Below are 27,140 nucleotides of genomic sequence, written 5' to 3'. Positions count from 1 at the left end.
CAAAGACGATTTCCAGAGAAATTGCAGGAAATGTGTTCAGATTCGCGTTAAACACAAAGCGGCGAAAGGTCTCAGGAACTTATTCTCTCTCAATTTCTAGCGTGCAAACAATGAAATGGCTAGGATCAGCTGGGATACAGGGTCTACAGTGACGTAACGGGACTTCTGCTGTCGCATGCACAGTTACGAATGAGGCAACCTTACAGTCTAAAAACCTTGGTATCGCATAGTAAAGAGGTGTACGCACGCAGGTTTCCCATAGCCTCGACAACGAGCCAGTCTTTCACCGAGTGGCATCAAGTATAATGGTAATTTCGATAGTTGTAACATTTTTACAATGTTACAACTATCCAAATTACGATAGTAGTGGTGATGGTGAAGACATGTCATCAGCATGTAAGTGGTCGCTAATTGGTCGTTAAGTAATCGCGAATTCAGTGCTCATCCAATAAATCAAGCGCGACAAGATCTGGGCGAATATCACCATCTGTATTTACAACTTAAGTATTGCCCAGACCAGGCAAACATTAGGATGTCACATGAAACGGGCCTTGAACGCACTCATCACGGAGAAGCCTCCCGATATACCTCGCGAAACACCGCTCGAAAGACAAATTCGTTCGTCTTCTCAAAGCGGTCCCGCGCGACCTCCTGTTGAACCGCGAGGTACACCTCTACCTCGACCTGCTCACTATGCGCGCGCCCGAAACACACAATGCATTTGTGTTACCTCGAGGTACCGCAACCTCTACCTCTATCTCCAACTCTTACCTTCTCACTATGCGAGTACCCTGAGGCCCCGAGCTTATGGGGGCCCCCACAATGCTTGCGTCTTTCGTGAAGCGTATATGAAAGGTGTAATAAAAAACACTCAGATTACTTGAGCCAAAGTTATTTTGCAATTAAAAAATTCTACGATTTCATAATTTGCTTCATTAACAACACACCCAGTTTAAAAAGATTATAAAAAAATTCATTATAAGAAAAGGAAAAAAATAATAATAATTATAAAAAATAATTAAATAAATGTGTCGTAAGGTAAAAGAGAACCGAATGCTTCTTTGAAATCGTTATTCGAAAAGTTTTTTTTTTTTAGATTTCAGTGCAGTTTCGAGGAATAAATTCATCAAATAGATAATGGAGCCATGTTACATTATTAAATTTTATACGCTGTGAAAGTCTCACTTCCAATAGTATTTTTCTGACGAAATTGCTATTTTTGTTAGCTTTTATCTAGTTTCTCAGAGCCAGAATAATGTCAAATTCCATTTCCGAGCATATAATTTCCTAAAATTTTCCGGGGGAGGACCCCCGAATCCCGCGGTAAGGAGGGCCTCATTGTAAGCCTCCATTCACCCCAGACCGCCCGCAGGAATGATGAAGAGCATATAATGTGGCTTTTTTTATTCATTGAAAACTTATATTTAAGAACCGAATAAAGTGGAGAATGAGGCGATATATGCGAGAAAGAATTACATCTTAAGACAGGTATTACACTCATTCATCTGACGTTACTGCGACTGCCCCGTACTCATGGCTACCCTGGTGATCATCTGACCGCTACGCCGGAGCTAAGTGGTTAACGATGATAAGGAGGGACGATTCCGCGGACTTGCCTTCCGGAGCACCGAAGTCAGAAATGGAAACTTGCTCAGATAGGAAGAAAAAAAAAGACAAGAGGAACTCACTTGGGAGTCTCGGGACGGGAGTTCCTTAGACAGCGATGCGCACGTATGGCATACAAACGGCAAAAATGTTATGCGAAGTTCGAGGTAATCCTTCCCCTGCAAAGAAGGATAGATCGAAGCACCTTATACTATATAGACTTGTATAAAAAACACTTTTTATTTAGCACCATAAGTCAGCTGAAATAGCAGTAATCATACCCTGTTTATTACGCCGTGAAATTGAGAGTCATATTTTGGCACAAAGCAAAGGATTAAGCTGTAACCGAACAACCGACTAGAAAGATTTTTTGTTCAGTAGTAAAAGATATTGGCATGATCATCTTAATTGTCATTATTTAAGCGCGTGTCTGTTGAAGCTTTTCCTTCTGTATCATTTTATAGATACGATAGCTTTAGGATCGGAGTGGGAAAGAAGTAACCAAATATGAAGAGACCCCATATTGTTGAGGGAAAGATTGCGTAGAAGAACTTTATGTAACGTGCATGAAACAAAGTGGATAGGTTTCCTATCTTAGGGAATATGAATAGCCCCATATCCTGTTATTCCCAAGTATTTTTGCAACTGAATAGGTAAAATCTATTGACTACAATCTCCTTTGTGTTGTAAACATTCCCTTGAGACAACATACCCAAGAAAGTTACTCCAAGAAAAGTATAACCTTGACAACAGGGAGTCGGCGATGATCAATTAACGGCACTTTGTAACTTGTGGTGGTAGCGGTCACGTCCTCTTACAGTCATCGCCAGGTTGTTGGTTATTATTATGAAACTTTCCCGGGTTTTCTGGCGGTATCAGATATGCAGTTCCGTCTCGACATCCAAGTACTTCCTTCAACACTTTTGCGGGGTTCCAGCCGCCATCCTTTCCTCCCCCACCCTAGTTCCCCTCCCCTCCACCTCCCCTTCATACCACTAATTTTATTCCCATTTATATCCTCGAATCCTTTCACGAGCTACACGCAGAAAGTGACCGTGTAGGTCGAAACTGCCTCGGACGCGGATAGAGCTGTGTGCGAGATAACATCTTCAAGACGTGTAAAAAGATCGCATACTTGCCTCGCGGGAAAATGTTTGAGGTTCTTTAGCGTGTGGAATTAAGTATGATGAACGAGTGTCTGTGTATCCCCCATCTTTCGAGGAAACGAAGGCGATCAAATTAAGTAGGAATAAGAATCTGAGCAGCTTAGCAAGCAAGAAATTTGTTGGTGGCCTGATCCAAGCGGTAAGTTAATTATATTTTATTTGTGAAGCACTTTAGAGGGAATCTTTACTCAAGCTTCGCGATGTTCACTGAAATTTTTGTTGTGTTGTGCACATGAAGTTTTTTTTCGAGGTATTATGGAGAGGATGAATTTTGAAAGTGATTATAATAGACATAGGAACAAAATGAATTAAAAATAATTGGTATAGTATTTTATTAATCCTCCGTACAGATACGTTTCTGGGACGATTTCTTGAGGAGAATTATTTCTTGACCATAAAAATGTATAATCGTGAAGATCATCAGAAGTGACCTTTTGAGCGAGGGACTGCGAACGGACTGTCTGGCCAAAAATCCTCGCCTATTCACCAAATCAAAAACTTTTAAATATTAATTTGAATAGAGATTGTAATGGAATTCACGCACGAGCTTGTAATTTTACTCGCTGCTTACCTTTAATTCCTTCTTTTGCGGTAATTAGTTTATTTTATTACAAAAAGCCGAGAAAAAAGATACTAATGAATATGACACCGAGGAAATAAAGATGCTATGTCACGACTTTTTCTTGCCTCGTATTAAAAATAAATTAAATAGCAGTGCACGTGTGATATTAGAGTAGATGAAGACACAGCCCCCATTTAGTCATTTGATCATCAATCAGCATAACTTAACTACGAAAAACTACAATATATTACGGTAATATAACGAATGTACCTCAGAACAAAACTTGGAATATCACGGAAAATTATGAGAGATATTCTCATTGGCTTTGTTGTTCACAGTTTTTGGGTAGCCAGATCAACACCCCCTCTAGATGGTGATGGCCAGATCGACTCCGGCATCACAATTAACTAATTGCCCGATTTCAAGCATATGATGGCGAATTACAAGGGATATTCTTATTCAAATATAAAGCGGATGTGATTCGGTGCACTTTTGGAAAGCATCCCGTGCGATGTGAAATCATTAAGAGCAAAAATTTCAGACTTGTTGTTTAAAAACTTCAAGATAATGAGCAGCTTCTTCTCAATACGCTAAATTCAGCCGGCCGTATAGGGCGGTTCATGGAGAGAATTAGAGCTAAAATAATCTCAGGGTGATGTTACATTGTCTAAGGGTCATGGCGTTCAAATAAAAATATTATCGCGAAACCTATGTAAATTAACGAAAAAATCAGCATAGAGTTTAGTCAATTTTGAAATAGCCTGAAATTACCAATGGTACTTTCTCAAGTGCGCAACTTCGCTGTAATTTTTTTTTAATTTTCTCTTTGATATTTTGCCAACTCAAACCGTGAACCACAGAAGAAAATATATCAGGTCTAAAATTACATACACAGAAGAAATTGAGCTCCGGAAAAGGCCTCAAGACAGCCGAAGAACAACTCATTTTTAATGCAGCGTGCAGTAGGTTGCTCTTAATTCTCAGAAAAAAATAAATGGCATTTTGCTAGCTTTAATATTCTTTGGAAAACGTACCAGAACTGTGAAGATAATTTTTCAGTAAGCATTTAATTTAAATTTCCGACCGTGAAAAGAAACCGGTCTAGATCAAACTCATTCACCTCTATGATTTATACTTCGATGTTCACAGGGAATATATTGACAAGTAGATCTTTCTAAGCGTGAGGGATCAACGGTTGACTGTTCCTCACGCACTTCATGTACACTTTCCGCTTAGCCTTTATATCTCTGGCGATGTGCTAATAAGCCTTGCTGGCGAGATAACACTCTCACCAAAGGTACACACTGTCCTTAACGCGTAACAAAAACACATTCTTTATCGCACTATTTTCCTGGTCATATGCACCAACGTTGAAAACAAAATTACCCTCGTATAACTCAAGTAGTCTTATTGATGCTATACCATTCTATAGAACATATACCATTCTTCCCAATTTTTTTGTTTCCACTCAAGCCAATAATTGAAGCGTTCAAAGGAAATATTACCTTTCGTAGTAGAAGACGGGTAAAAAAACTGAAAATTTTATTGAGCTTCAGCATTCACTCTCACAAGATGGTACGCGAGATGTAGTGTGTATTGAGAGACGAGTATCAATGAAGATGCCCGTCGCAGATTCACGCAAGTCCCTAGCTAAGCTTCCTATCGATCCACTGGGCTCGCTCGTCCTCCAGCGGTCTTAATAAAACCTCCCTCGCCGACCGACTAAAGCCATAGGTTGATTGAGGAGAAAAGAGAAGAGTTCCCTCGACATACTCCGATTTCACCGATGTTTCCATGGTCTAATGCATAGGTATTGTATACACCCAAGGTTCTTCTATTGTCTTAGAATCTGTGGTCAATGAGATAACCAAAATGGTACCTTAAAAAAGAAACTTGACGCTGCAGCGCAATAATTTACCTAAACAGCAAAATTACACGGTCGGAACAGCGACTAGAAATATTAAAGAATTAATGAGTTATTCTTAGGAAATTAGAAACATTTTAGGCTTTTCATACTCTTTATATGGAAGATGCGTCGTCATACAGCTATGCATAATTCATGCCCAATAAGAAAAGGACAAAAATACAGCCTCATTTCTCAGCGAATTTCAACGTTGGAATACTATGAACACGTTGAAAAATAAACAGCTATTAAAAAAATTAGCATTTTAAGCCATGCGGTGGAGTAACTGGGAGTAGATGAGAGTGAATGCGTGTAGGAAGGCACAGAAGTGAATGAATTGATAAAATTTTCTCGGGTTTGGCAGTGGGTACGGCTGTTTTAGGCCAACGTATAGATAAGAAACTCAGTCATCGTTATCAGTCAGTCTTAGTCCTGATAAAGATGAGAGAGTATATCATCGAAACGTTGGCCTTAAACAGCCTAAAACGGTGCCAAATCCGAGAAGATTTTATCATAGTATTCGCCGGGAAAGCTTATGATCTTTTAAGTGAATGAAGTAGTGTGTGAATAAGTGGAAGAAGATTTATTTGTTTACATTGTTGGTTTCGAGGGATTTGAGTAAAAAGAAAAAGTGAGTTGCGTAATATTTTGGACTAGTTAAAAACACGAAATGATGGCAAAAATGCAAATTGTGGATAAATGCGTCGTCATTTGTAAAAGGTAGGTTGATATTACTCGAGAAATGCTTTCTTGGCTATACTGCGAACGATGAAAAACCTCGTTAGAATATCTTAGGAAATCGTTATCACACGCCTAGGTGATAAGGTGAAAACCTGCAACTTCCAACTTCTTATCGAGTAACTTCCGCATTTCACACCGTAGCGGGCTGCCAGTTTTCTGATATTCGATAACTTACACGATTACAGTCATTGCAGAAGAAAACGCATACCATTACGGATCTCAGTCATCGCTGTTCAACCACGGACGTGACACTAAACTAAAGTAACGGAATCTGGAGGAAGCAGTTCCCAACTAATATCCAAAGTAAGTGAATATCCATATATGTGTACCAGCGTGGATAGTGACGTTGATGGGCGCGAATATTGAAATATCTAATAGCTGTGTGGAGTGTAAGGGATGGGGATGTCGACATTCACAAGGACAATAGAAAAATTTTTCTTAGGTCTTTCGTAAGTTTAGGACCCAACTTGTTCTGAAATGGCTCCGGAGCAAAGAATTATTTGCCTATAATATAAGCTTCTTTTTTCCAAAAATTGTTCGCTCAACCAGGACTTAAATCTTCTACAATCCCAAAAAAACGATGTACTCAAAACAACACAATTAATAAAAATTATGGCAGTCTAATACAACTTTAATATTCCACGTTAACATCCATGATATAGGTACCTTTTATAACAAGGTACTTTACATATACTACTCTGTCCTCTGACCGATGTAATTCTGGATAGGCTCTCCTGACACCAGTTATCTCCTGGGTTTACGGTAATAATGAAGACGGGGAGGCATATATGTCCAAGTTGAAGGGATTTTTAAATTAAATGAATTAACCATAACTTACCAAAAATAAGATTAATGAATGAAAGGGATAGGATGGCTATTTATATTCTTGGATTCGGTGATAGTAGGGGGCAAGCTTATTGATTGTTCATTGTTTTACGCTATAAATGAGAAATGATTATGAGTGTATCGTTTCTGGAGTAAAAATTTAAAATTGTCTGCTATTAAATTCTACGATTTCGAAAAGTATAGGAGTATTTCCATGCCTTTATATGGAATGCCATTTTAGTAGATCATGATAAATCCCTGCTTAATTCGTTAATGCATGCTTACACGGGACTCGAGAGTGCAAATAGTAGTTTTTGTTGATTCAATACAATGCTAATTTACGAGGCGATCATCCATCCTAAGAAATTCACTTTTTTATTCGATTTGAAGTAAGTAAAGTTATGAATTAGTGACTTTAAATTAATGTCAATTCGTCGTGAAACTATCCTTGGGGGTATGCTACCCACAATCATCACATGCTGCAGAAGGTAGAGTCCGTCCGGGGGCTCACGACCCCTAAATACGCAAACCTGGCACGGGTGAGGGTGCACTTGGGGGAGGAGACTTGGAGGGGAAGGCAAAATTCTGCCTTTGGTCGGCTCCGAGGAGAGAAATTGGGAGGAATGAAAACTTCGACTGGGTGACCAATACTATTACCTAGAGATATCCACCAAAGTGTGAGAGACAGGGAAGGATCCAGGGCCTTCCTATGTAGTATTTCGTGTTGATTATTTTCGGGTTGTGGTCTGCATGATGGATACCAACATGTCATTGGGAGATTTTCCCAACAAAACGTCAGCATCCATCATCGTACATTCTTAAAGTGTCCTGAGAGGTGCGATCGCCTCTCATCACCAAGTTTACACTCTCCATTAGAACCAAAGCAATGTTTAGAGTTACAAATGGCAATCCTTGTAGGATTGAGGGGGGTTGGGCCCTCTCTGAAAGGAAAAAGTGCACATCCCACTGTTTTGGAAAAAGTGGAATGTGACCACTAAGCTATGGCTGAAATTATTTTTCATCGAAGATACATGTGAAAAAAAAGAGTTCAAGCAAATAACCATTTTGATCCTGAAAGAGGAAGAAATTTTTCTGAGGCAAAAAATCCCTAGAAGGACACTTTGAGGAGAGAGATGGAGTAAAAGTATTCATTGGACCATGAGTTTTCCTCTTCCCTAGCTACCCTTAGCTTTGATTTGCCAGGCAAGCAAAAGGTTCTTAGTTCGAGTCCCAGTCAGGCCACATTTTTACCCTCTGATTACTGTGCTTTACCATCTACTACAGAACCATTGTCTTTGTCCATTTTATGTGCTTTTATGTTATGTGCTCCCATCCCTTTCTTTCCACATTGGTTATGTATATTGCATGAGTAAGCCTATGGCATTGTGTGAATGGGAAGCAAGCTTTAAAGCCCGCTTAAATGACATGTGTGCCAACTTTTTTATTCGATTCAATGACTGTGTTTATGTTTCAGATCCATGCAACATAGAATGGTCATCACTTTTGAGTCAGAAAAAACCAATTCTGGACATGGATTTAGGACACTTTAGATTTCATTTGTACTCATGAACTAACTGAAGCGCTAACTGAATTAAATAAATTGGGTAGGTCAGCAAATTCTTTGAATTTTTAACTAATACATATACATTTGTATGCCATGTGTACGCAGAATATTATATGTAGTACATTTAATGGAATATAGTTGGCTGAATGATAATGGCATTCATCTTCAACAATTGCCTCACATTCATTCATTTCATATTGCACTAAGCTTTAGCCCAAAACTGCCTGCCAAGAGCAATGAAGCAAGTAAGAAAAAAATATCTTTCATATGCTAACTTGAATTTCCATTCAAAACATGGGCCATTTGAACATCAGTTACAGTGAAGGGAATATCAAGCTGAAGCTAATTTAATTTCATATCTCTTGACTAATTCGATTCGGAACACAAAAATTGGACCCAAGTTTTTCTTTGTCCAAAATGGGTCCTAAATTGGATCTGAAATAGACTGTACACACAAAAGAAAGGGGTTAATGCAGGAAAAAAGCTTCAGCTTGCCACAAAGATTGACCGCATCAATTAATAAGGACCACATTTATTGTATTAAATGCTGAATAAAAATTTCTGGGTAGTTATTAAAATATGCAAGCGGCCACTACCTATTAAAAGATTGTAGACCTAAAATTATTGAACTCAGTCCCAAAACCAGATTAATGAGCAATGACTAAGTCCCCAAATTAAGAGACCTAAAATATTTAGAAATAAAGCACTTAACACAATAATATTTCAAACGTGTAATACATAATTAATTTTAATGCTTGTTAAATGTGATGATTTCTGAAACAAATAATAAGCAGACCAAAACTGTCAATTGATGTCAGATGTTTACCTACAGATGCTACCAACAGTATGCTTTCCTTCAAGCACAAATATGAATTGTTAGCAATTGCAATACTTTGCTTATGCAATCAAGAGTGTAATTGCAGACAGAAGGAAGGTATAGGAGTGTCAACTCACACCATCCTCACAAATGAAACAGAGGAGTCACTCAACATATCTTATCAAGAAGTACCTCTGCTTGCAAATGAAACAGAGGAGTCACTCACCACATCTGATGAAGAAGAAAATTTCAACAAATCGGAGCAGGATGTTCATAAAAGTAACTTCAGTATCTCCTCAGGCCAACATCATGAGTATGGGATCAAATTAGCAAGCTGGAGGTGGAATGAGGTTGGAGTATATTATACTGTCTCTCTATTCATTATAATCACTGGATTATCCAAAGTAGGTACGCAGAAATTTTCAGCATTAAAATAAGCATGAGAAGAGTCACTTAATCTTAAATTTATTTGTAAAAGTATCACATAAGTTATAATTACAAAGAAGTAAATGTAATGGTCATTAATATTTTTAAAATTTAAGATAATCACATCACAGAACATTTATATCTGCATATGAAAAACATGTAAGGGAAAGATGGTTTACTAAAGAGCTTAACACTTTAGCAGAATACTATTTCCAGTAATTAATATAATTATTAATCAGGAAACAATTAACAAAGAGAAGAATGAAATACAAAAATTCTTCATCCTAAGTCAGACTTTCCGCTTCTGTATAGGTACCTTAAATTTTTTCTAGTTTATTATTATTTAAGAGACTTATTAGAATTAATTATATGAATTATAAATCTATTTCATGCCATATTTTCTCTCTATAATTGAATTAATGTCTTATATTTTTCATTTTTTGTAACTTTTGACGTGGAACTGAAATTTATGACTCTTTTAGAAATTCCAAAAACCTTTTCATTCATCAGTGAACTTAAGCAGTCACACTGTTAAACTATCATGACTCCCTAACTTGTTAGTAGGTGGATGGTTCAGTGCTCAATTTACACCAAGTCATTACTACACAAAATTGAGACATTCAGAGGAGAGAGGCCATTACATTTCCTCTCGCCATTTCCCTCTCACTCTCGAAGTTAAATTGCATTCTAGGATTTTTAGATGGACTGTAGAGAAGATTTGAACCAATATCTTTAATGCCAAAGCCCAGCAATATACTTTTTATGATACCACGCAACCCAAATTATTTGTCATGAAAAAAATAAATTATTTTGATCCAAAGTATCCCATACATGTAAATGATATTGGCTGTTGAATTGGTTATCCAACCTTTTTTCCCTTAGGAAACCAACGCCTCCCCCAACCTATTATTAATTTTAAATTGTATGGTATCCATTTACTTTACATTCAAGAATGAAACAGAAGGATTTTTTTAGTGCTAGACATTATTTAAGTTTTGGGGCTATAGGTACATACGGGGAATAATTGGAATTTAAATCTTGTTTCAATATTATTCTAGCTTAAAATAAATACATAAATTATGTAACAAAGTATGATTTACTTTATTTCAGCATTTCATCATGCAAAATGGATATCAGCTCATGTTCCTGAATCATGGTAAACATGATTACATTTTTTGCTAGCTATGTACTTCCTTATAACCTAATATTTTTAAAGCAGCATATATAGGTAGAAATATGAAAATTGTAATTCTCATTTTCATAAATAATTTTCAATTGTTAAACGAATAGGCAAAGAAAATGACTTTCCATTTGAATTAACATGATTATTAATTATAGCACATACAAGTTTGTAGCATTAATAAATTGTTAAGTATTTATAGAAAATTTTAAGAGTTTCTAAAATTTTTTGTGAGAGTTTGGAGTCAAAGAACAAAAAAATTTTTGTAACAGAATTAAGTGAATCGCCAAGGGGGATAGCTTAAGATGGTTATTGTTGATAGGTACACATTTCCATACAATTGGAGAGAGCCAAACACAGGATGACCTCCCCTTTGCCTTAATGGGATTCTAATGTGCATGGAAAAATACTGTTTGGCATGACTTGCATATGAAAACAATTATATAGTTACATAGGTGAAAATATTAAAACAATCTGAAATATTAAATTTTTCTTTTGATTTTTCAGCCTGCTGATTATTGTTGGCATCTTCGTTGGATCTATCATTTAGTAAGTCATGAAATTTATGCTTATGATTAACGGCCATTATCTGAAAGAATTGTGAATTAATATATGACAGTCATGAAACCAAATTTTAAATCAATGATATAGGATACATCATTTTCCAATGGGAAATAAATGAATTTACTGATCAATTTAAATGATCAGTTCTTCAATTTTCCCAAACCATGTAAAGTAATTGCACAAATGATATCACGGAAATTAAGAGTTACAAAATATTTCCTCAAACATACCATTCTCATTACAAGCTTTACTTCATAAGTGACACATTCAAGAATGAAACTTTAAATTCCCAGCACTGAAAAATTAACAAATTAACTTTATAATAATAATAATAATAATGTTTATTTGTCCAGAGATCTAGAAGTACAAGGGGTGCACTGGATATAGGACACGTCAAGATAAAAATACATATACAATAAATACAAATATACAATGATGCAGGATACATCAAAATTTGTTTAAGAATTCATCTACAGAATAATACATTCTTAATTTCAAATATTTAAGTAGGTTGGTCTTAAAAGTAGTGACACTTGATGGTGCCTTAAGTTCAGGTGGCAATTTATTGTAGAGTTGAAGGCCCATACAATTTGGACCAGCGCTGGTATTCTTGGTGCGCACATACGAAACATGTAGCTGGTCAATTTGCCTCGTGGAATGATGGTGGACATCACGGTTCTTAATGTAATGAAATAGATTTCTTTTTGTGTAAGCAAGTAAATGAAAAATATACACACATGGTAGTGGTAATATGTCCAGTTTCTTGAACAAGGGACGACAAGGTGAATCATAGGGGGCATTGCACATCAGCCTTATAATTCGCTTCTGAATTTTAAAGATTTCAGTAGAATGGGGAGAGGAACCCCAAAACAGGATACTGAAAATAATGTGCGAGTAAAATTCACTATAGTAAATGGACAATAAGACATCATTATTTACCGTGTTCCTGATGCTTCTTATGAGAAAGCATGTTGAACTGAGCTTGCTGCGCAATTTGCTGATGTGCTCTACCCATGTCATATTTTTGTGCAGGATAACTCCGAGGATAATCATAGGTACATAGATGTGTCTACAGTAGGTTCTGTGGCACCCAAACACCATCTACAAGGGGTGCAAAAGAAGCCTAGTAAACCCAAATACCTAACCTAGTTTTAAATGTAAACTGTAATCCTAAAAATCCAAGATAAGAGATAGGTTAAAGCTATAATTTCTAAATTAAATTAAAAAAAATATTTTATATTCCTGAGGGGATTTACCCTTTCGAGACGGTGGAGTTCTCTCCTTAGCACGACTACTGGATTGAACCAAAAGAGAGTTTTCCGTCCCCTCCCAACACTGCATTTTTGCAGGACCTTCGTCCAGAAGGGTCTTGTATATAGTCACACTTTCTCAGCACCAACCTTTATCGACCCTTCCTAGCGGGGACTCCGCATTATCTTGGACTCCGAGGGTAGTTGGGCTATCTCCTTTTGGGGTTTTTAACCCTACCAGCAGCATTGGTTCATGGTCAATCATGCTTTGTTTATGTGAATTAGCTATATGGATAACTGTTGCTTGCACATACATTGTAGACTTCGAATCAAATTCCTTATTTTATTCTGAACATTGTTAAATTTTGAGCGAAGCTCCACCATCAATATTAACTCATTAAACGCAGCAACAATTTCCATGTTGATGTTTATACTGAAATCGAGATATAGGTTAATATTTATTGTAGAATTTCATTTAAAATTTGTAAATGCTGCTCATAAGACAAAGAAGTCAATTCTTAGTTTATATTTCTTGAGAAAATAACAAATATTTATTTAAAAACTGACTGAATGAACAAATGAATGACCGCAGTTTCTTACCTCAAAGAGGGGTAATATAAGATGAAGGGTCCGGGTACCTGCTCCCGGATTGCGAGGGCATGGCCTAAGTCCTGCTTTGATGGGTCCCGAAACTAATTTTCGTGAAGATGGTTTTAATTCCGCTACCAAAAAAGAAGAAAGCTGTGGAATGCAGAGATTATAGGACTATCAGCCTAATATCACAGGCAGCAAAAGTGGTACTGAGGATATTGAGAGGCGAGAGATGAGACATATGGAGGCGAGTATTTGGGCAAATATCAGTTTGGTTTTAGAAAAGGGAAGTCAACTCCTGATGCAATTGCAATAATGAGGTCCCTCGTGGAGAGGAATATGACCAGGATGTATGTGCCTGTTTTGTGGATTTTGAAAAAATGTTTGATAGGGTGAATTGGGTAAAGTGAACGGATATCCTCAAGAGAATAGGTGTAGATTGGAGGCATACACGACTGCTTCGTAATCTTTATATGTCCCAGACTGTGCAAGTGAGGGTAGCGGACGGAAAATCTGTTCATTGGCCGAGGTGTGAGGCAAGGCTGTCCTCTATCGCCGCTAATTTTTAACGTAACGCTGAGGCGATGGTAAGAGAAGCGTGGGACAAGTTGGAAGTCGGAGTGAAAGTGGGAGCAATGATGTTTAAATCGGTTAGGTTTGTGGATGATGAGGTGCTGATTAGCCTAGCTCTAGTGGATGCAAGCTCTAGTGGATGCGTTAGATGAGTGGTGTGAATAGTATGGGATGAGGATTAATCACGAGAAGACTAAGATAATGCAGTTTTGTAAAGCATCGCAAGTGAGGAATGTGAGACTGAAGATAAAAGTAGGTGGGGAAAAACTTGAGCAGATAGAGCAATTCAACTATTTGGGCAGCACATTAGAGGAAAACAGACACAGTAGCAAGGACATCAGGAAGCGAACTGCACTAGCAAAGGTGGTGTTCATGAAGAGGAAGGAGCTTCTAAGAGGATCAATATGTAAGAGTTTAAAGAAAAGGTAAGTGAAGAGTTTGATCTGGAGTGTAGCTCTCTACGGTGCGGAAATGTGGACACTGAGGAAAGAAGACGAGAGAAGATTGGAGGCATTCGAGATGTGGGTATGGAGAAGAATGGAGAGGGTGAAATGGACGGAGAGGAAAAGGAATGACGAAGTGCTGGATATGGTTGGTGAGGAGAGGCAGCTTTTAGATGAGATACGGAGGAGACAGAAGGTATGGATGGAGTTAGTGCTTAGCGGTGAGGGGATGTTGAAAATGGTGTTAGAGGGTAGAATGTTAGGGAAACGAGGGAGGGGAAGGAAAAGAATAGGATTTTTAGATACATAGATTGAAAGGGAGGCTCCCAGATTATTTTCTTTAGTACTCCATGGAAACCTACGTTAATTGGTAGAATACTATAATAATAACGTGATCGAGGCTCCATAATACATGTAACAAAACGAACGTAAGGATAACCTTATTAAAAATCTTATCTAATTTTTGAGCATCTGGGGAGGGAGGGGGTGCCCCTGTGTCCCCCCTCCTAAATCAGCAAACAAATAGAACTGCATTACATAGCATTATGTATCTTGGTTGAGGAGATAAGACCATTATTGAATGTCCTTCATCTCATTTTTAAGAGTGACTTACCCTCAGGAATGACACCAATTTTCCAGTAGAGTGACAGTTGCAGCACTTATCAATTTGGGATAATTTTTTACCCATTAGTACACATATTATAGGTTCACTCTATACTACTATTTTATTAAATTCTTTGACAATTACTTGACTTATTAAGGAATGCAATTTTATATCATTATAGTTAATACAGCCAAAAATGTTTGGTAGGTTTTTTTATACATACCACTGTTTAAATGATTTTCTTTTTCACTAACAAAAAATAAATTTCTGCTGACAGTGCAGTGCCTCCAGTAGGAGATGTTACCGGTGTTTTGCCAACATTCACACCAACATTATTTTTCTACGTTCTTCTGCCACCGTAAGTAATAATCAATGAGTAAGGCATGATGTACTTGATTTCTAAGTAATCTTATTCTTGCAAACAAATTGAGAACATTAGTATTAGGCCCAAAGGACTGACAAATATCTTTCACATGAGCAATGAAGTTATTACAAATGCATCTTGAATACAAAATGAAATGATGCTCCATGACATAAATGTCGAGAGAAAATTCATGCATGTTATATCATGTCAAATCATCCCTGCAGTCAGCAATGGCCAAATATTGGCAAAAGATTCTCTCCTATACCTCAAAGATCTATTATAAATTGCATGCCTACACAGTTAAAAATATATAATTAAACTTTTGATAGTCGGATTTCAGTTTTCAGTTGATTAAAATCTTATAAACAAGCTTCTGAATGATATATTAAAGGCCTAATTCATGTAGTATCATCTAATCTAATGGCACTTGAGTGTTGATTATAAGGAGTTCAAACAGAATGAACGTGCCTTGTATGATGTGTGGCATGATGTGGTGGAAGTTTTTAATATTAGTTTCATTGCAATATTTCCACTGAATTTTATTTTACATGACATGCTTTGTTGTTGCAAACAACATTATCAAGTGCAACATATACCTTAGAGTTCTTCCTTATGTATGTCTTAATGCTTAAGGGGAGGGGATAAGACATATGATGGGGTTTTGTGATTAATAAAGAGGGTATATTGAAGGTTGTGGGAGAAAGGGTAGTTTTTAGGGTCTCGGAAGAGGAGTGGGGTGGGGGGAGAGAAAGGTTCAAGGTTGGGTGAGCTCACCTTCACTACCTTCTTAAGCATTGTGGTCCTCCGGATGGAGTCTTCGTTCAGATGATCCTCTTCTCCTGGGTGGTTGACCCAGTGTCCTTCTTCTATTGCTCTTCTATAGTGTGAAAAGGAAGGGGGAGAACAACATTTGGGCAAGGTTGTGTGTCAAGGGTTGATAGAAAATTAAAAAAAAAAACCTTAGGATCCCAACAATTTTTCGGGGTCAATAGGGTAGGTTGGAAAGCTAGGGTCCAACCTCACATGTGGTGGAGGTAGGGGTCGGCAGAGAATGGTTTTTCAACACTTCATGGACAAAATTGCTTTTTTGTGTCGGACTTCATCCCTGTAATTGTATGGTCAGTAATGGTGAGGGAGAATGAAATAGATTTTCATTCATCATGGGGGTGTTCTGATTTTTTTGTTTTTATATTTCAATGATTTCCAGGGTTTCTAATTTTTTCCCTTTTGTTTCTGAGTGGAAGATTTCTAACTCGAAATTACATTTATGCCCTGTTACCATTAGATGCTTGGCCACTATTGACGGATCGTCCCCTTAATTGATATTGTATTTATGTTCATTTACCCTGATGGTGAAACTATGGCCCATTTGTTCCACCAATGCCCCCACAAAAGCTTACCATGGAAGAACTCTAAGGTATATGATAATGTTGTTTGTAACGATGAAACACGTCTTGTTAAAATAAAATCCAGTGGAAATATTGCAATGTCTCATTTAACTAAACACCTATTCTCAACTATGCAAATTTCAATTACACTGATGGTTATGTCTCTACAGTAAATAACACATTTTTTTCACAGTGTAATACTAGAATCAGCATATTCTTTGTATAACGCAACCTTCTTTGAAAACTTGAGCACCATTTTGCTGTTTGCTGTAGTGGTGAGTAAAGTTAACTGTTAAAAGAATATATTCAAATATATAATCAATTTCACTCATTCTATTTGTCACAACTTTTTTAACATTTCACTTCAATTAGATCACAGCAAAAATATTAACACATTCAATGCGGGCCTGATTTTCATTAAAGTCCTCAAAATAGGTCATTAAAAAAGAAAGAAAAATAGAGGGAGGTTTCGGTGTCGTAACTTCCATTCGAATACAGCTTTTTACAAACGATGCACTCAGTTCGAAAGAGGGAAGACGAGACGTCAATTGACATGCTCCATATCTCAGCTTGGGCGGGACCACGTCAATTGACGTGCTCCGCACTGAATGTGTCAAGGACTACTTTAATCTTTATTCAAGTATCCTCTGATAGGAGGTAATCCAAGTAGGGATATTTTACAGTCTCCCAGTCTTTGTGAATATTTAGGTAGAATACTTCCTACTATGTCTTGAAAATTGATACCCCTTTGATAAGGCACTTCAAGTAAACAAAACTATATGAGAAATCCTTGTTGCTAGGTATCAAAAATTTAATTTACTATTTTTTTACAACAGATAAAAACAATGTCATGTTCCATTGCATATGTTGCCATTAGCCAAAGACCAATCAATTTCAAAGATGTTTTGAAAGATTCAAAACAGTTCTCTAAATGTATTTTTTTAATTCAATAAAACGTACGTGAATTCAAGTATGTATGTATTTGGTTTTTGCCAGCCTTTTTGTTAATCAGCCAACAAATATAATTATTTGCAATATCACTTTGAAACAGTAAACAAACTCTTTATGCCTACAGTAAAGAATAATTAGGAGCTCATTTCCTCTCAAACTATGCATATATTTCTGTCTCACAATAGATGCGAAGTGATAAGCAATTTGCTAAACTATCACAAGGACTATCTCAGGTATCTATTTGTTCAAAGTTTATCATTGACAATCCAAAGTGGAATTATGGCTGGATATCTGTAATATACAATAAAATATTGCTTCAATGGATGAGGGGAAAAAGTAATGTACATAATTGAGCACTCAGCAGTGACTGCACAACCAAGAACCTTACATTCATGAACAAACAAAAGATAGAGAAAAATAGAGTCCCAGTATCCAGTTATATCTGATAGTTAAGATGCACTTCCTTTGAAGACTATGATGGTAAAACCTATACTTTTATAGCTCCTGAATGAGGGTTATATAGCACTGCATTTAAATGAAAATCATAATGATTGACTGAAATTGACATAATAAGGATTTTTTGCCAGCGCACATATGGTGAGCTATCAATATCATTTAATATTTAAAAAGATTGTCCCCCCTGTTAATTCCTTAATAGTTTTTTTTCTCTTTTTTAGGGAACAATATTCAACACTTTTGCAATAGGTAAATATGAAAAGGTTGCAATAAAAAATGTATTGCTTAGTGGCTTAATAGAGACAGCAATTGCTAAAGGTTTATTTTTTTTCTTTTAAGGATTATTACTATACGGATTGGATAGTATTGATTGGATGGGCAACTGGTGTCCAAAAGCCTTTGAACAAGATGACCTCTTTACAAAAATTACTTTAGTAGAGTTATTAATTTTTTCCGCTCTTATATCTGCTGTTGATCCAGTTGCAGTACTGGCAATATTTCAAGAAGTTGGTGTGAACAAAGATCTATACTTCCTCATATTTGGAGAGTCTCTGTTAAATGGTAAGTCTATCTTGAACAATGAGTAGCATGACCTTTGTTTTTGGCTTTTAGATTAGTGGTTCAGGTGAAAAGCCAACACACTAATCAATATCAATTAATGTACAATGTAATCACATTTTGGGCATCAAGGGCTAAAATTGTAGAAAAGAAATATAGAATCCTTAAAGTGACGGCCAAAAACTTGGATTTCTAAGTTCAAAAAGTAAAGATCATGAGAAAGACAATTTCTCCTAAGAGAACATATATGATGAAAATTTCAAATATTATTAACACGTCGCGTACTGGGGTATTTAAATTCCTAGCAATGCCAATTTGGAAATATGTGCCTATTAGGGTGTAATGCCTTTGGTTTAAACATGGTTAAAAAGCTAATGTTTAGAATATAACTTTACCCAATCAAACGTTATGATGCATCAATTCATTATGAATAACGAACAACAACGGAAAACGTACTAACGAATACGTATTGTACGCTTTAAAATTGCTTAGATTGACGCGCGTAACTGACGAGAATCTTCGTCATCCGTCCGGACCGTTCGGGAAAAAAATGACGAGAATTCTTGCCATCCGTACGCAACTGTTAATGGCAATGAACAAGGCATACTTACTTCCATTGATTTCAGGAACACGAAATACTCTAGAATATCAAATGAAGCAAAAAATATTGCCCCGCAGATTGCTGTCCCTCGAAAACAGAGAAAAAACTGAACAAGCAATGCTGAAGACCCATTAACACATTCAGTGCAAAGCATGTCAATTTACTTGCTCTGCCGGTTGGGCCGGGAGCACTTTCTCCACCTCCGTACGTGACTAATATCCACTTCCGAGTCTTCCGATTGTGTGCATGGCCTTAAGCAAGCTTCCCTCTTTTGAACCGTGTGCGCCGTTTGTAAAAAGCAGTATTTGAACGGAAGTTGTAGCGCGGAAACCTCCCTCTATTTTTCTTTCTTACTTTAACGGCCGATATTGACGACTTTAATGAAAATTGGGCCCGCATTGAATGTGTTAAAGGTCCTTAATCTTCACAATATCATCTTCTTCTGTTTTGCTAACATTGGCAGTAACAGAAATAATATTATAAACAATCTGAGAGTTGCCTTTTCTAGTAAAAATTTCCCAGAAATAGGAGCTAACCTACAATTGCTAGTTGGACATTTGACTTCTGCCAAATTCTCAAGGGACAACTTTTCATTATTTAAAAAAATTACACTCTTTAAGTAATTTCCATTATTCATTCACCATTATGAATATAATTCTCTATTTCATTCAAATGCCATTACATTCACGTTTTTGTGGAAGAATTACGTGCCTATTGCCTAAAAAATAACGAAGATAATTTAAAGTGGTATACCAATCGACTGAAAACCACATAAAAAATAATGAGCGTAAACTCATTCTAAAAAATTAAGTGCATTTTAACCTACTTTTCATGAGTCATCAACAAACCAGTGCGATTAAATGTACCACATGTCCTTCAAGAAGAGTTAAAGCTGAATTAGCACATAGTTTGTAGTTTTTTTGCCTGGTTTATAAGATTTCCCTTCTTCACTATTCATAGTTTAATTGAATTAAATAGCCAACCCAAAAATATTGAAAATGACTTATCAGATATGACCCAGTTTTTTTAAGCACCTTTGATTAAAAGCCACTTTAACACACTCAATGCTGAATTGATATAGTAGAAAGTCATCAAAGATTGATTACATATTACATTAAAAACTCTAGAGGAAGAAAAGACAGACTCCACAAAGCTCAAGAGCAGCTAAAAAAAAAAATTATGCACACCACACGTTGGTTTGAACCCTACTGAAGGGAAAACGTATGGTTGTAAGCATGTTGGAACTAGCCTCTTACACGTCTGATGAAAAGAATACCCAAAAAAAAAGTGTATCATGTTGATTATCATGGTTCATAGATCAGCTTGGACAGGACAATGTCAATGAATGTGCTCTGCACTGAATGTGTTAAAGCAGTGCTGCGTCCAGAACTATATCACCAAGGGGCAGGGAGGAGCATTATTCTATAGAAAGGCATACTATTACAGGGTGTTCCAGATTATTGTTTGTTTCCCATTACCATTTACTGAGAAAAATATAAAAAACAGAATACGACCCTACCATCTCATCTTAAGATTGATTTTTAAATATTATCTCAAAAGAAAGCATTTGATATCATCCATACTATGTTGCTATTGCTTTCATTTGCTAATTGCTGATTTACATAATTTCCAGATGCTATCACAGTGGTACTTTACAGCACAATGGTTTCAATTTCTGGTAAACCGAGTGTTGGTGGCCTGGACTTCACAATGGCAGTATTATCTTTCTTCACTGTAAATTTTGGAGGAGTCACTGTAGGGATTATTTTTGGCTTAATTACAGCTGTCATCACCAAAACTACAAGTGATGTCCGCGGTGAGTCTTATGAAATGTGATCATTAAATATAACTGGATATATATTGTATGCATACATAAATAACTAGCAGAAAAAAATTAAACAGAATAATTGTATATTTCAAGGCAGTTGTGGAGCCATTGGCTGTGCTGGGAATGGCCTATCTTGCATATTTAACGGCTGAGCTATTCCACTTTTCAGGAATCATTTGGTAAGGTAGAAACACCCTCAATGATAGGTATAAAATATCTATAATAGATCTTCCCATATTCATTATGGTATATAACAAGTACATACATAATTGGTATATTTCCAATCAATAATGCCATCAGTATATGTTTTTATTCCCCTATCCTAGGTGTAGGTCAAAGTTTAGGCATTAAATTTAATACATATAGTGCAACTTGAAGATATGTCTGAATAAGAGAATGGGATAAATGGCTTATCAAATAGTAGTTCACCAGGAACAACAGATGAACACCCTTAGAATGAAAATAAGGAGGATGAAATTTCAGATATTTAATGGGAACGATATTCTTAAATAAATTTAAAAGTTATAATATGTATCATTCAATGGCAACTGTAATACTATTACCGTATATATCTGAATATAGTCCCCCCTTTTTTTCCAAAAATGCCCGTGATAAAAGTTAAGGGGGGGACTATATTCAAACCCATTTTTTAAATTTTTTCCCGAAACTCAAGCCTCAAAATTAAGGAGGGGACTATATTCAGAGGAATATGGTAATACCTCTTGGTTACTCAACATTGTTTCAATTTTAGATATTCATTTGCTCAACAGCCTTCCCATCTCCAAGGCACCTAAATCCACTATATCTTCCAAAATCCACCTATATATGGTCTTTTTCCGCGACTTCTTGAAATTTTCTTCTAGATTTCTTTATTATTAAGGCACCTTTAATACCATAAAATATGTTTATTTTTACATCATGTAAATGCTCTTCAAGGCAAAATGCTCGCATTAAAATAGTCATTTCTGGCATGAGTCTAATAGTATATTATTTCCAAAATTAGTTGGTCCCTAAACCTTCCCTTTGTCCACAAGTAGAACTTCTCCTTTTCAAGTGTTAACCATTCGACTGTTGGTTTCACATGCATGATTTGTCTCAGATACATTTGTACTCATAATCTCATTATTACGCCATCAAATGCATTAAAATAATCGTTGTACTCGAATGATTACATGATTTTATTTCTAAAGGAAGGCTCTTCTGTAACATCATCTCAAGTTATCTTCACAAAACTTGGTAAAACTTCCCACTAAAGTCCACCCACAAGGGACTTGGCTCAATTTTCATTAAAAAAATATAAACCTTCATACAAAATGACTAGAACTTTCCTTCACCTTTTACAGGGGCAAATGTAATGGAGAGGAAAGGGACTGCTTCTCCAAAGAGGATCTTAGTTTTATTCTTGATAAAATGGTCAACTTCATAACAGCAAAAAATATCACGCTTTAGGAGTATCAGCAAATTAAAAAAAATGTCTTCACTCAAACATTTTTGATTTATGGGAGAAGTGTAGGCAGAAGTGTGTTGACAGTCTCATTACTGATTCAATGTAATGAGAAAGTATCACTGCCAGCAGAGAAAAAAATATGCATCAGAGTAATAAGATAAGCATAAAAAGTTAAAAGGATTTTAATTTTCTGGAGTTTGAAGTTTTCACAATTTTTGCTGATATTTTAACAATTAATCACCTAAAAAGACCACTGAAAGTTAGGCAAAATTTTAGGTGGATAATACAACCATGAGATAGTATCAATGATTTTGATGATCAGAGGTTACTGAGAAAAATTCCCTGTAATTTTGATGTGCAATGGAAAATTCTACTGAGATATTTCACTCCTCAGTCACCATTTTACATCTTTTAATTGTTTTACTTGAAGTTTTAACTTTGAATGGGTTTCAGGGCCCCAAAAAATAGGATGCAGTCTGACAATGCATATTCCTTTGCATAAGGGTGTCTTTAGGCATCAAAATTTCTTCACTGACCATGCTGACATCTTTGGATTAGGAGCCTTCAGCCCATTAAATTATGAATTTTGTGGCATAAAGAAATAAATACCTGATAATTCACTGAAAGCCCCTCGAACAGATCGCATATCCCAGATAGGCTGAAGAAGGCATTGTAGGCCATGCTTGAGCCCTCCCTGCTACTGATAAGCAGCACAGTTTTAGGCAATGGTGCTTAGAGGAGTGATAAAAAGGCTAATAATCAAAATAAAGAGAAAATATTGGGATAATGTTGACTTAGGACATAAAATGCATAAAAACATGGTACATATAATAGTTAAAGAGAAAAGTTTCAATATACAGTAGAACCTCACTTATGAAACTTTCAGCGGAAAACCAAAAAAAGTCTCATAAGTGAGGAAGTTTCATATGTGAGGTTTTTTGGTATTTAGCATGAAATCCTTTCCTATAGGGGCTGGTTTGTCTCCAGGATGCAATTACTCATTTGGAGGCAAGAAATTGAAGCCTAATGATCTTATGTTCTCAAAATTAACACCCGAGATGATGTGTTACTTTAAGAGAAATATAATTTTACATTCCTGAACAACTTTACCGACGGTTGAACAACTAGCATTTCTGGTACTAAGCTGCAAGGCTATCACACTGGAGAGATTTCGGAATGATGACACTAAATGTTCACAGAGAAGCCAATTTTTTAAAAAAGTTGACTCATAAAAAGCGGTTTTCAGGAAATTCATTTTACCACCTATAGGCAAACCCCAGATTGGAGATTGAAGAAATGAAATAACTGAGGAAAGTCATCCAAATTAACCCCGTAATTATACCATTTTTCTGAACTGACGGCGGCTGACCTTGAGCGTGCTCGAAACCCACCCACTCTTCTAGCCAATCACAGAAGAGCGACAGGAGAAAGTGTGGAAGAGCCCGCAGTCTCTCTCCGAACTCCGAGCAGTGCACATCGCTCTCCAGCTAGCAGTGTTGCCAAGCCGAATCTTTGGAGATCGCACAGCACTTGTTCTGCCGCCCCCAAAAGTACCGTTATTCCCAAGGATGGCAACGCCGGTCGGCCGGATGGAGGGGAAAAGGGAAGGGGATGGAGGGGTGGAAGGGGCAGCGCTTCTCATTGGCTAGTTTCTATTTTCCACCCAGCCGCCGTCAGTTCGGAAAAATGGTATAGGGAGCAAAATTTCACTAATGCATCACGAAGGCTTCACACCCTATGGACCCGGGTTAATGGCAGAGGTAGAAAGTTTTCAGAGATGGCTCTATCCCTGCTTGAGAGTAATGTGGACGGAACTTCCAGTGCAACACACTGTCCGGCACATGGGACATTAAGCCCTGGTTAAGCCTATCGTTACAACCTGGCTAATTCCAACACAGGGTTTCTGTACTCCCTCTCTTACCTCATGGCGCAAATGACCCCAGCTGTCAGTTTTCTCCCTCTAAATACCATGCTATAGATAATATGGAGCACCTGGCAGTGGCGTCATTATGGTTGGGGAATGAGGGGATGGATCCCACTCCAAAGCCTCAGAGAAATTTTAAAAAAATTTAAACACAAGTCTAGCTTTGATAAACAGCAACTGCATCTACTTAAAGTTATTTTATGTGCCAAAATGATGTAGAACATATTTACAGGTATGCCATTTTTTTAAATTTTACGGGAATCCCCATTGCCTCCGAGGGGTGGGGGGTGAAGCCACCCCCCAGGTACTACCGTCACCCCCAAAGCATATTCCTAGTTACGCCACTGGTACCCCGGATATTCCGTGACTAAGTTCACTTTTCCGGTGCTTAGAAAACTTTTAAGTGAGCATTTGAAATAATCGCGCAACTGCTGTCAGTGATGAATGGACAAAAATAGATTAAGAGCCCGGAAAAATATCCCCTCTCAATAATGTTTACGCACTAAAAAAGGATTTTCCCATGACATTTTAGTAATAATAGATTGAATCTACCGGGTATAGCTTCTCTGCCGGCATTCTTCCGCGAATTCAGCGCCGGGAACTTCGACTCACAAGCCGTGTGACTCATCTTCACGTAATATTTTGCTTCCCCATATCTGAAAACAACACCAGACTGTTTTTGTACTTTGATATAATGCTTATAAGTCATTCCTGAGTCGAAAGGAACTGCCTTATCTCTCGCGTTTTGAATTTGACTTTAATGATTACGTTACTACTGACGACGCGAGTTATTCTCCGAGGGCTTTCGTACTAACTCTCGTTCAGTTACAAAATAAACGCTTGCCACCTGGCAGTCAAGGTCAAACTATATTTCATTTAAACCCGCAGATACAAGTTGGGTCAGTTTTGATCTGTGCGCCGCGTAAGCAACTTTCCTCCGGCTCAATTCGTCCTGCGGATGAGGGATTAGCCCGCGGAATGAGTCCACGCATGCTGTTTTCGCCATCGTGTTGAATCACCAACGGCTTACGTCCATACTACAAATACGATAATCTTTTTTGGATGACCTTGGAAGCCAAAATTTTGATACGCGAGGATTTAAAACGGCTCATTTAGGTGTTATTTCGCTGGGCGACGGGAAGCATAACCTTGGAAAATTCTACACAATCTTCCGTTAGAGATAGATATTCCGGATTAACGATCATCTACTGCAGTTAAAATTAATATCTAATAAACAGCATCGCTCATAATTAAAACTTATTATTCTTCATTGACATATCTATGTAATGAGCGCATACTACCCCCATTCCTGTGACTAAAATCGGCGCGCCTACCGCAATCTTCTCGTAGATCAGTTCTCTGACAAGTCGTACAAGTGAGGTATTTTATCACATTGGACTGGAAAAATACGTTTCATAACCGAGGTCGTCGTATAGGTGAAGAGTTTCATAACTGAGGTTGGAAATACATGGGTTCATATGGGGTTATTCATCGGACCAAAAAAAATCGGCGTATAAGTGAGGTCATCGTATAACTGAGGGTCGTATAACCGAGGTTCTACTGTATGTATAGAGGTCCTTTTTGAAACAGGAGCCCATTAGGGAACCACATTTTGGGGAGGTTTAATAATTATAGGGATTACAGGAGCTTTCCCCCATGCATTATGTGTGGTGAGGGCCTGAGAATCAGGCTATGACTCTGTTATAAGGAGATTTTTGTAAAAGTTCACTGTATGAAGGCAGGGCCTGCTTAAGAGCTGGGCATCCTGGGCGACATATCTAGGGGGCGACCAAACACCCAGACCCCCCATTTAATTAGGGGGTATTCCATACCAAACCCCCCACTAGGGGGTTACACAACAACAGTTGGCCCTGGTGAGTATTTTACCTTGATCTGACCCTGTATGAAGGATTGTCATGAAGAGGTTTCCTGATATTATGTAGTTTTTACAAAATTGTATTCAGTTCCACAAGAACCAATTTCAATTACATATTAACAATTTAGTGATATTACCATGTCTTCCACATGTGTGCTTAAACCATAAATACACGTTGAACATCTTTTTAAATTTCATCTAACTTATTTCTTCATTTCAGCATCATTTTCTGTGGATTACTACAAGCCCATTATTCATTCAAGAATATTTCAACAAAATCATACGTGACAGTTAAATACTTCATAAAAATGGTTAGGTAAGATGATCATAACAATTCTAGAACACACCAAAATATGAATTAGATGGCATTAATTCATTAGTAATAGTTCAAATTCATTAATAAGATAACACTTGTTTTCCTTTCAAGCTCAACAAGTGAGGCTATCATATTTTTATTCCTTGGGATCGTATTGTTGAGCTATCATCATGATTTCTCATCTGGGTTCATTTATTGGTCCCTTCTCCTGTGCTTCATAATTCGATTCATAGGTAAGTACAAGCACTCATAATTTTTTGGCCACAGCAAAAATCCACAGCCATGCATTATACAAAATATATACACCAGCAAGAATTTTTTACTTTTTTTATAGGTTAAAATACAGTAAATTCCGGTTATTACGCGCCTCACTTTACCGCGGTTTCGGATATACCGCGGGTCTCACCATGTCCCCCGAGATGATTACATTGACCTTTTTTTTGAGGTAGGTAACTTTGTGGCGAATTTTATCTCGGCGTGACTACCGACGCGTCGCAACTTCAAGCGACTGTATTAACGCGGTTGGCGACGTATTCCATACATTGTTTTGTAGCCATAAAAAAAAAACTCTGTAATGCCTGATCGGTCATTGTGTCTTGTGAACTCGAGCTGAAAAG

The 27,140-nt window shown here is 37.1% G+C and overlaps 1 protein-coding gene across 8 annotated transcripts in view; it reads left to right on the top strand.

The window, feature by feature from the left end:
• Positions 1–2,614: 2,614 nt before the first annotated feature.
• The window catches only part of LOC124166994 (sodium/hydrogen exchanger 2-like), a 32,772-nt gene continuing 8,246 nt past the window's right edge, over positions 2,615–27,140 (top strand). Inside the window, exons 1-14 of one of the 8 annotated variants that reach the window (XM_046544754.1) lie at positions 2,615–2,910; positions 6,163–6,280; positions 8,277–8,406; positions 9,199–9,591; positions 10,720–10,765; positions 11,297–11,338; positions 15,092–15,172; positions 16,760–16,841; positions 18,195–18,222; positions 18,313–18,534; positions 20,766–20,948; positions 21,058–21,139; positions 26,428–26,523; positions 26,635–26,756. In XM_046544754.1, coding sequence (XP_046400710.1) covers positions 9,213–9,591; positions 10,720–10,765; positions 11,297–11,338; positions 15,092–15,172; positions 16,760–16,841; positions 18,195–18,222; positions 18,313–18,534; positions 20,766–20,948; positions 21,058–21,139; positions 26,428–26,523; positions 26,635–26,756 — 1,363 coding nt within the window. In that variant the 5' untranslated portion in view covers positions 2,615–2,910; positions 6,163–6,280; positions 8,277–8,406; positions 9,199–9,212. Of the gene's footprint in view, positions 2,911–5,826; positions 5,957–6,118; positions 6,281–8,276; positions 8,407–9,198; positions 9,592–10,719; positions 10,766–11,296; positions 11,339–15,091; positions 15,173–16,759; positions 16,842–18,194; positions 18,223–18,312; positions 18,535–20,765; positions 20,949–21,057; positions 21,140–26,427; positions 26,524–26,634; positions 26,757–27,140 lie in introns of those variants that run through there. The other 7 variants (XM_046544765.1, XM_046544762.1, XM_046544775.1 and 4 more) reach the window with 7 other exon arrangements.

This window comes from Ischnura elegans, chromosome 1 (assembly GCF_921293095.1).
Source record: "Ischnura elegans chromosome 1, ioIscEleg1.1, whole genome shotgun sequence".
NCBI lineage: Eukaryota > Metazoa > Arthropoda > Insecta > Odonata > Coenagrionidae > Ischnura > Ischnura elegans.
Note: the sequence above shows the minus strand (reverse complement) of the source record. Positions and strands in the feature narration are given on the sequence as shown.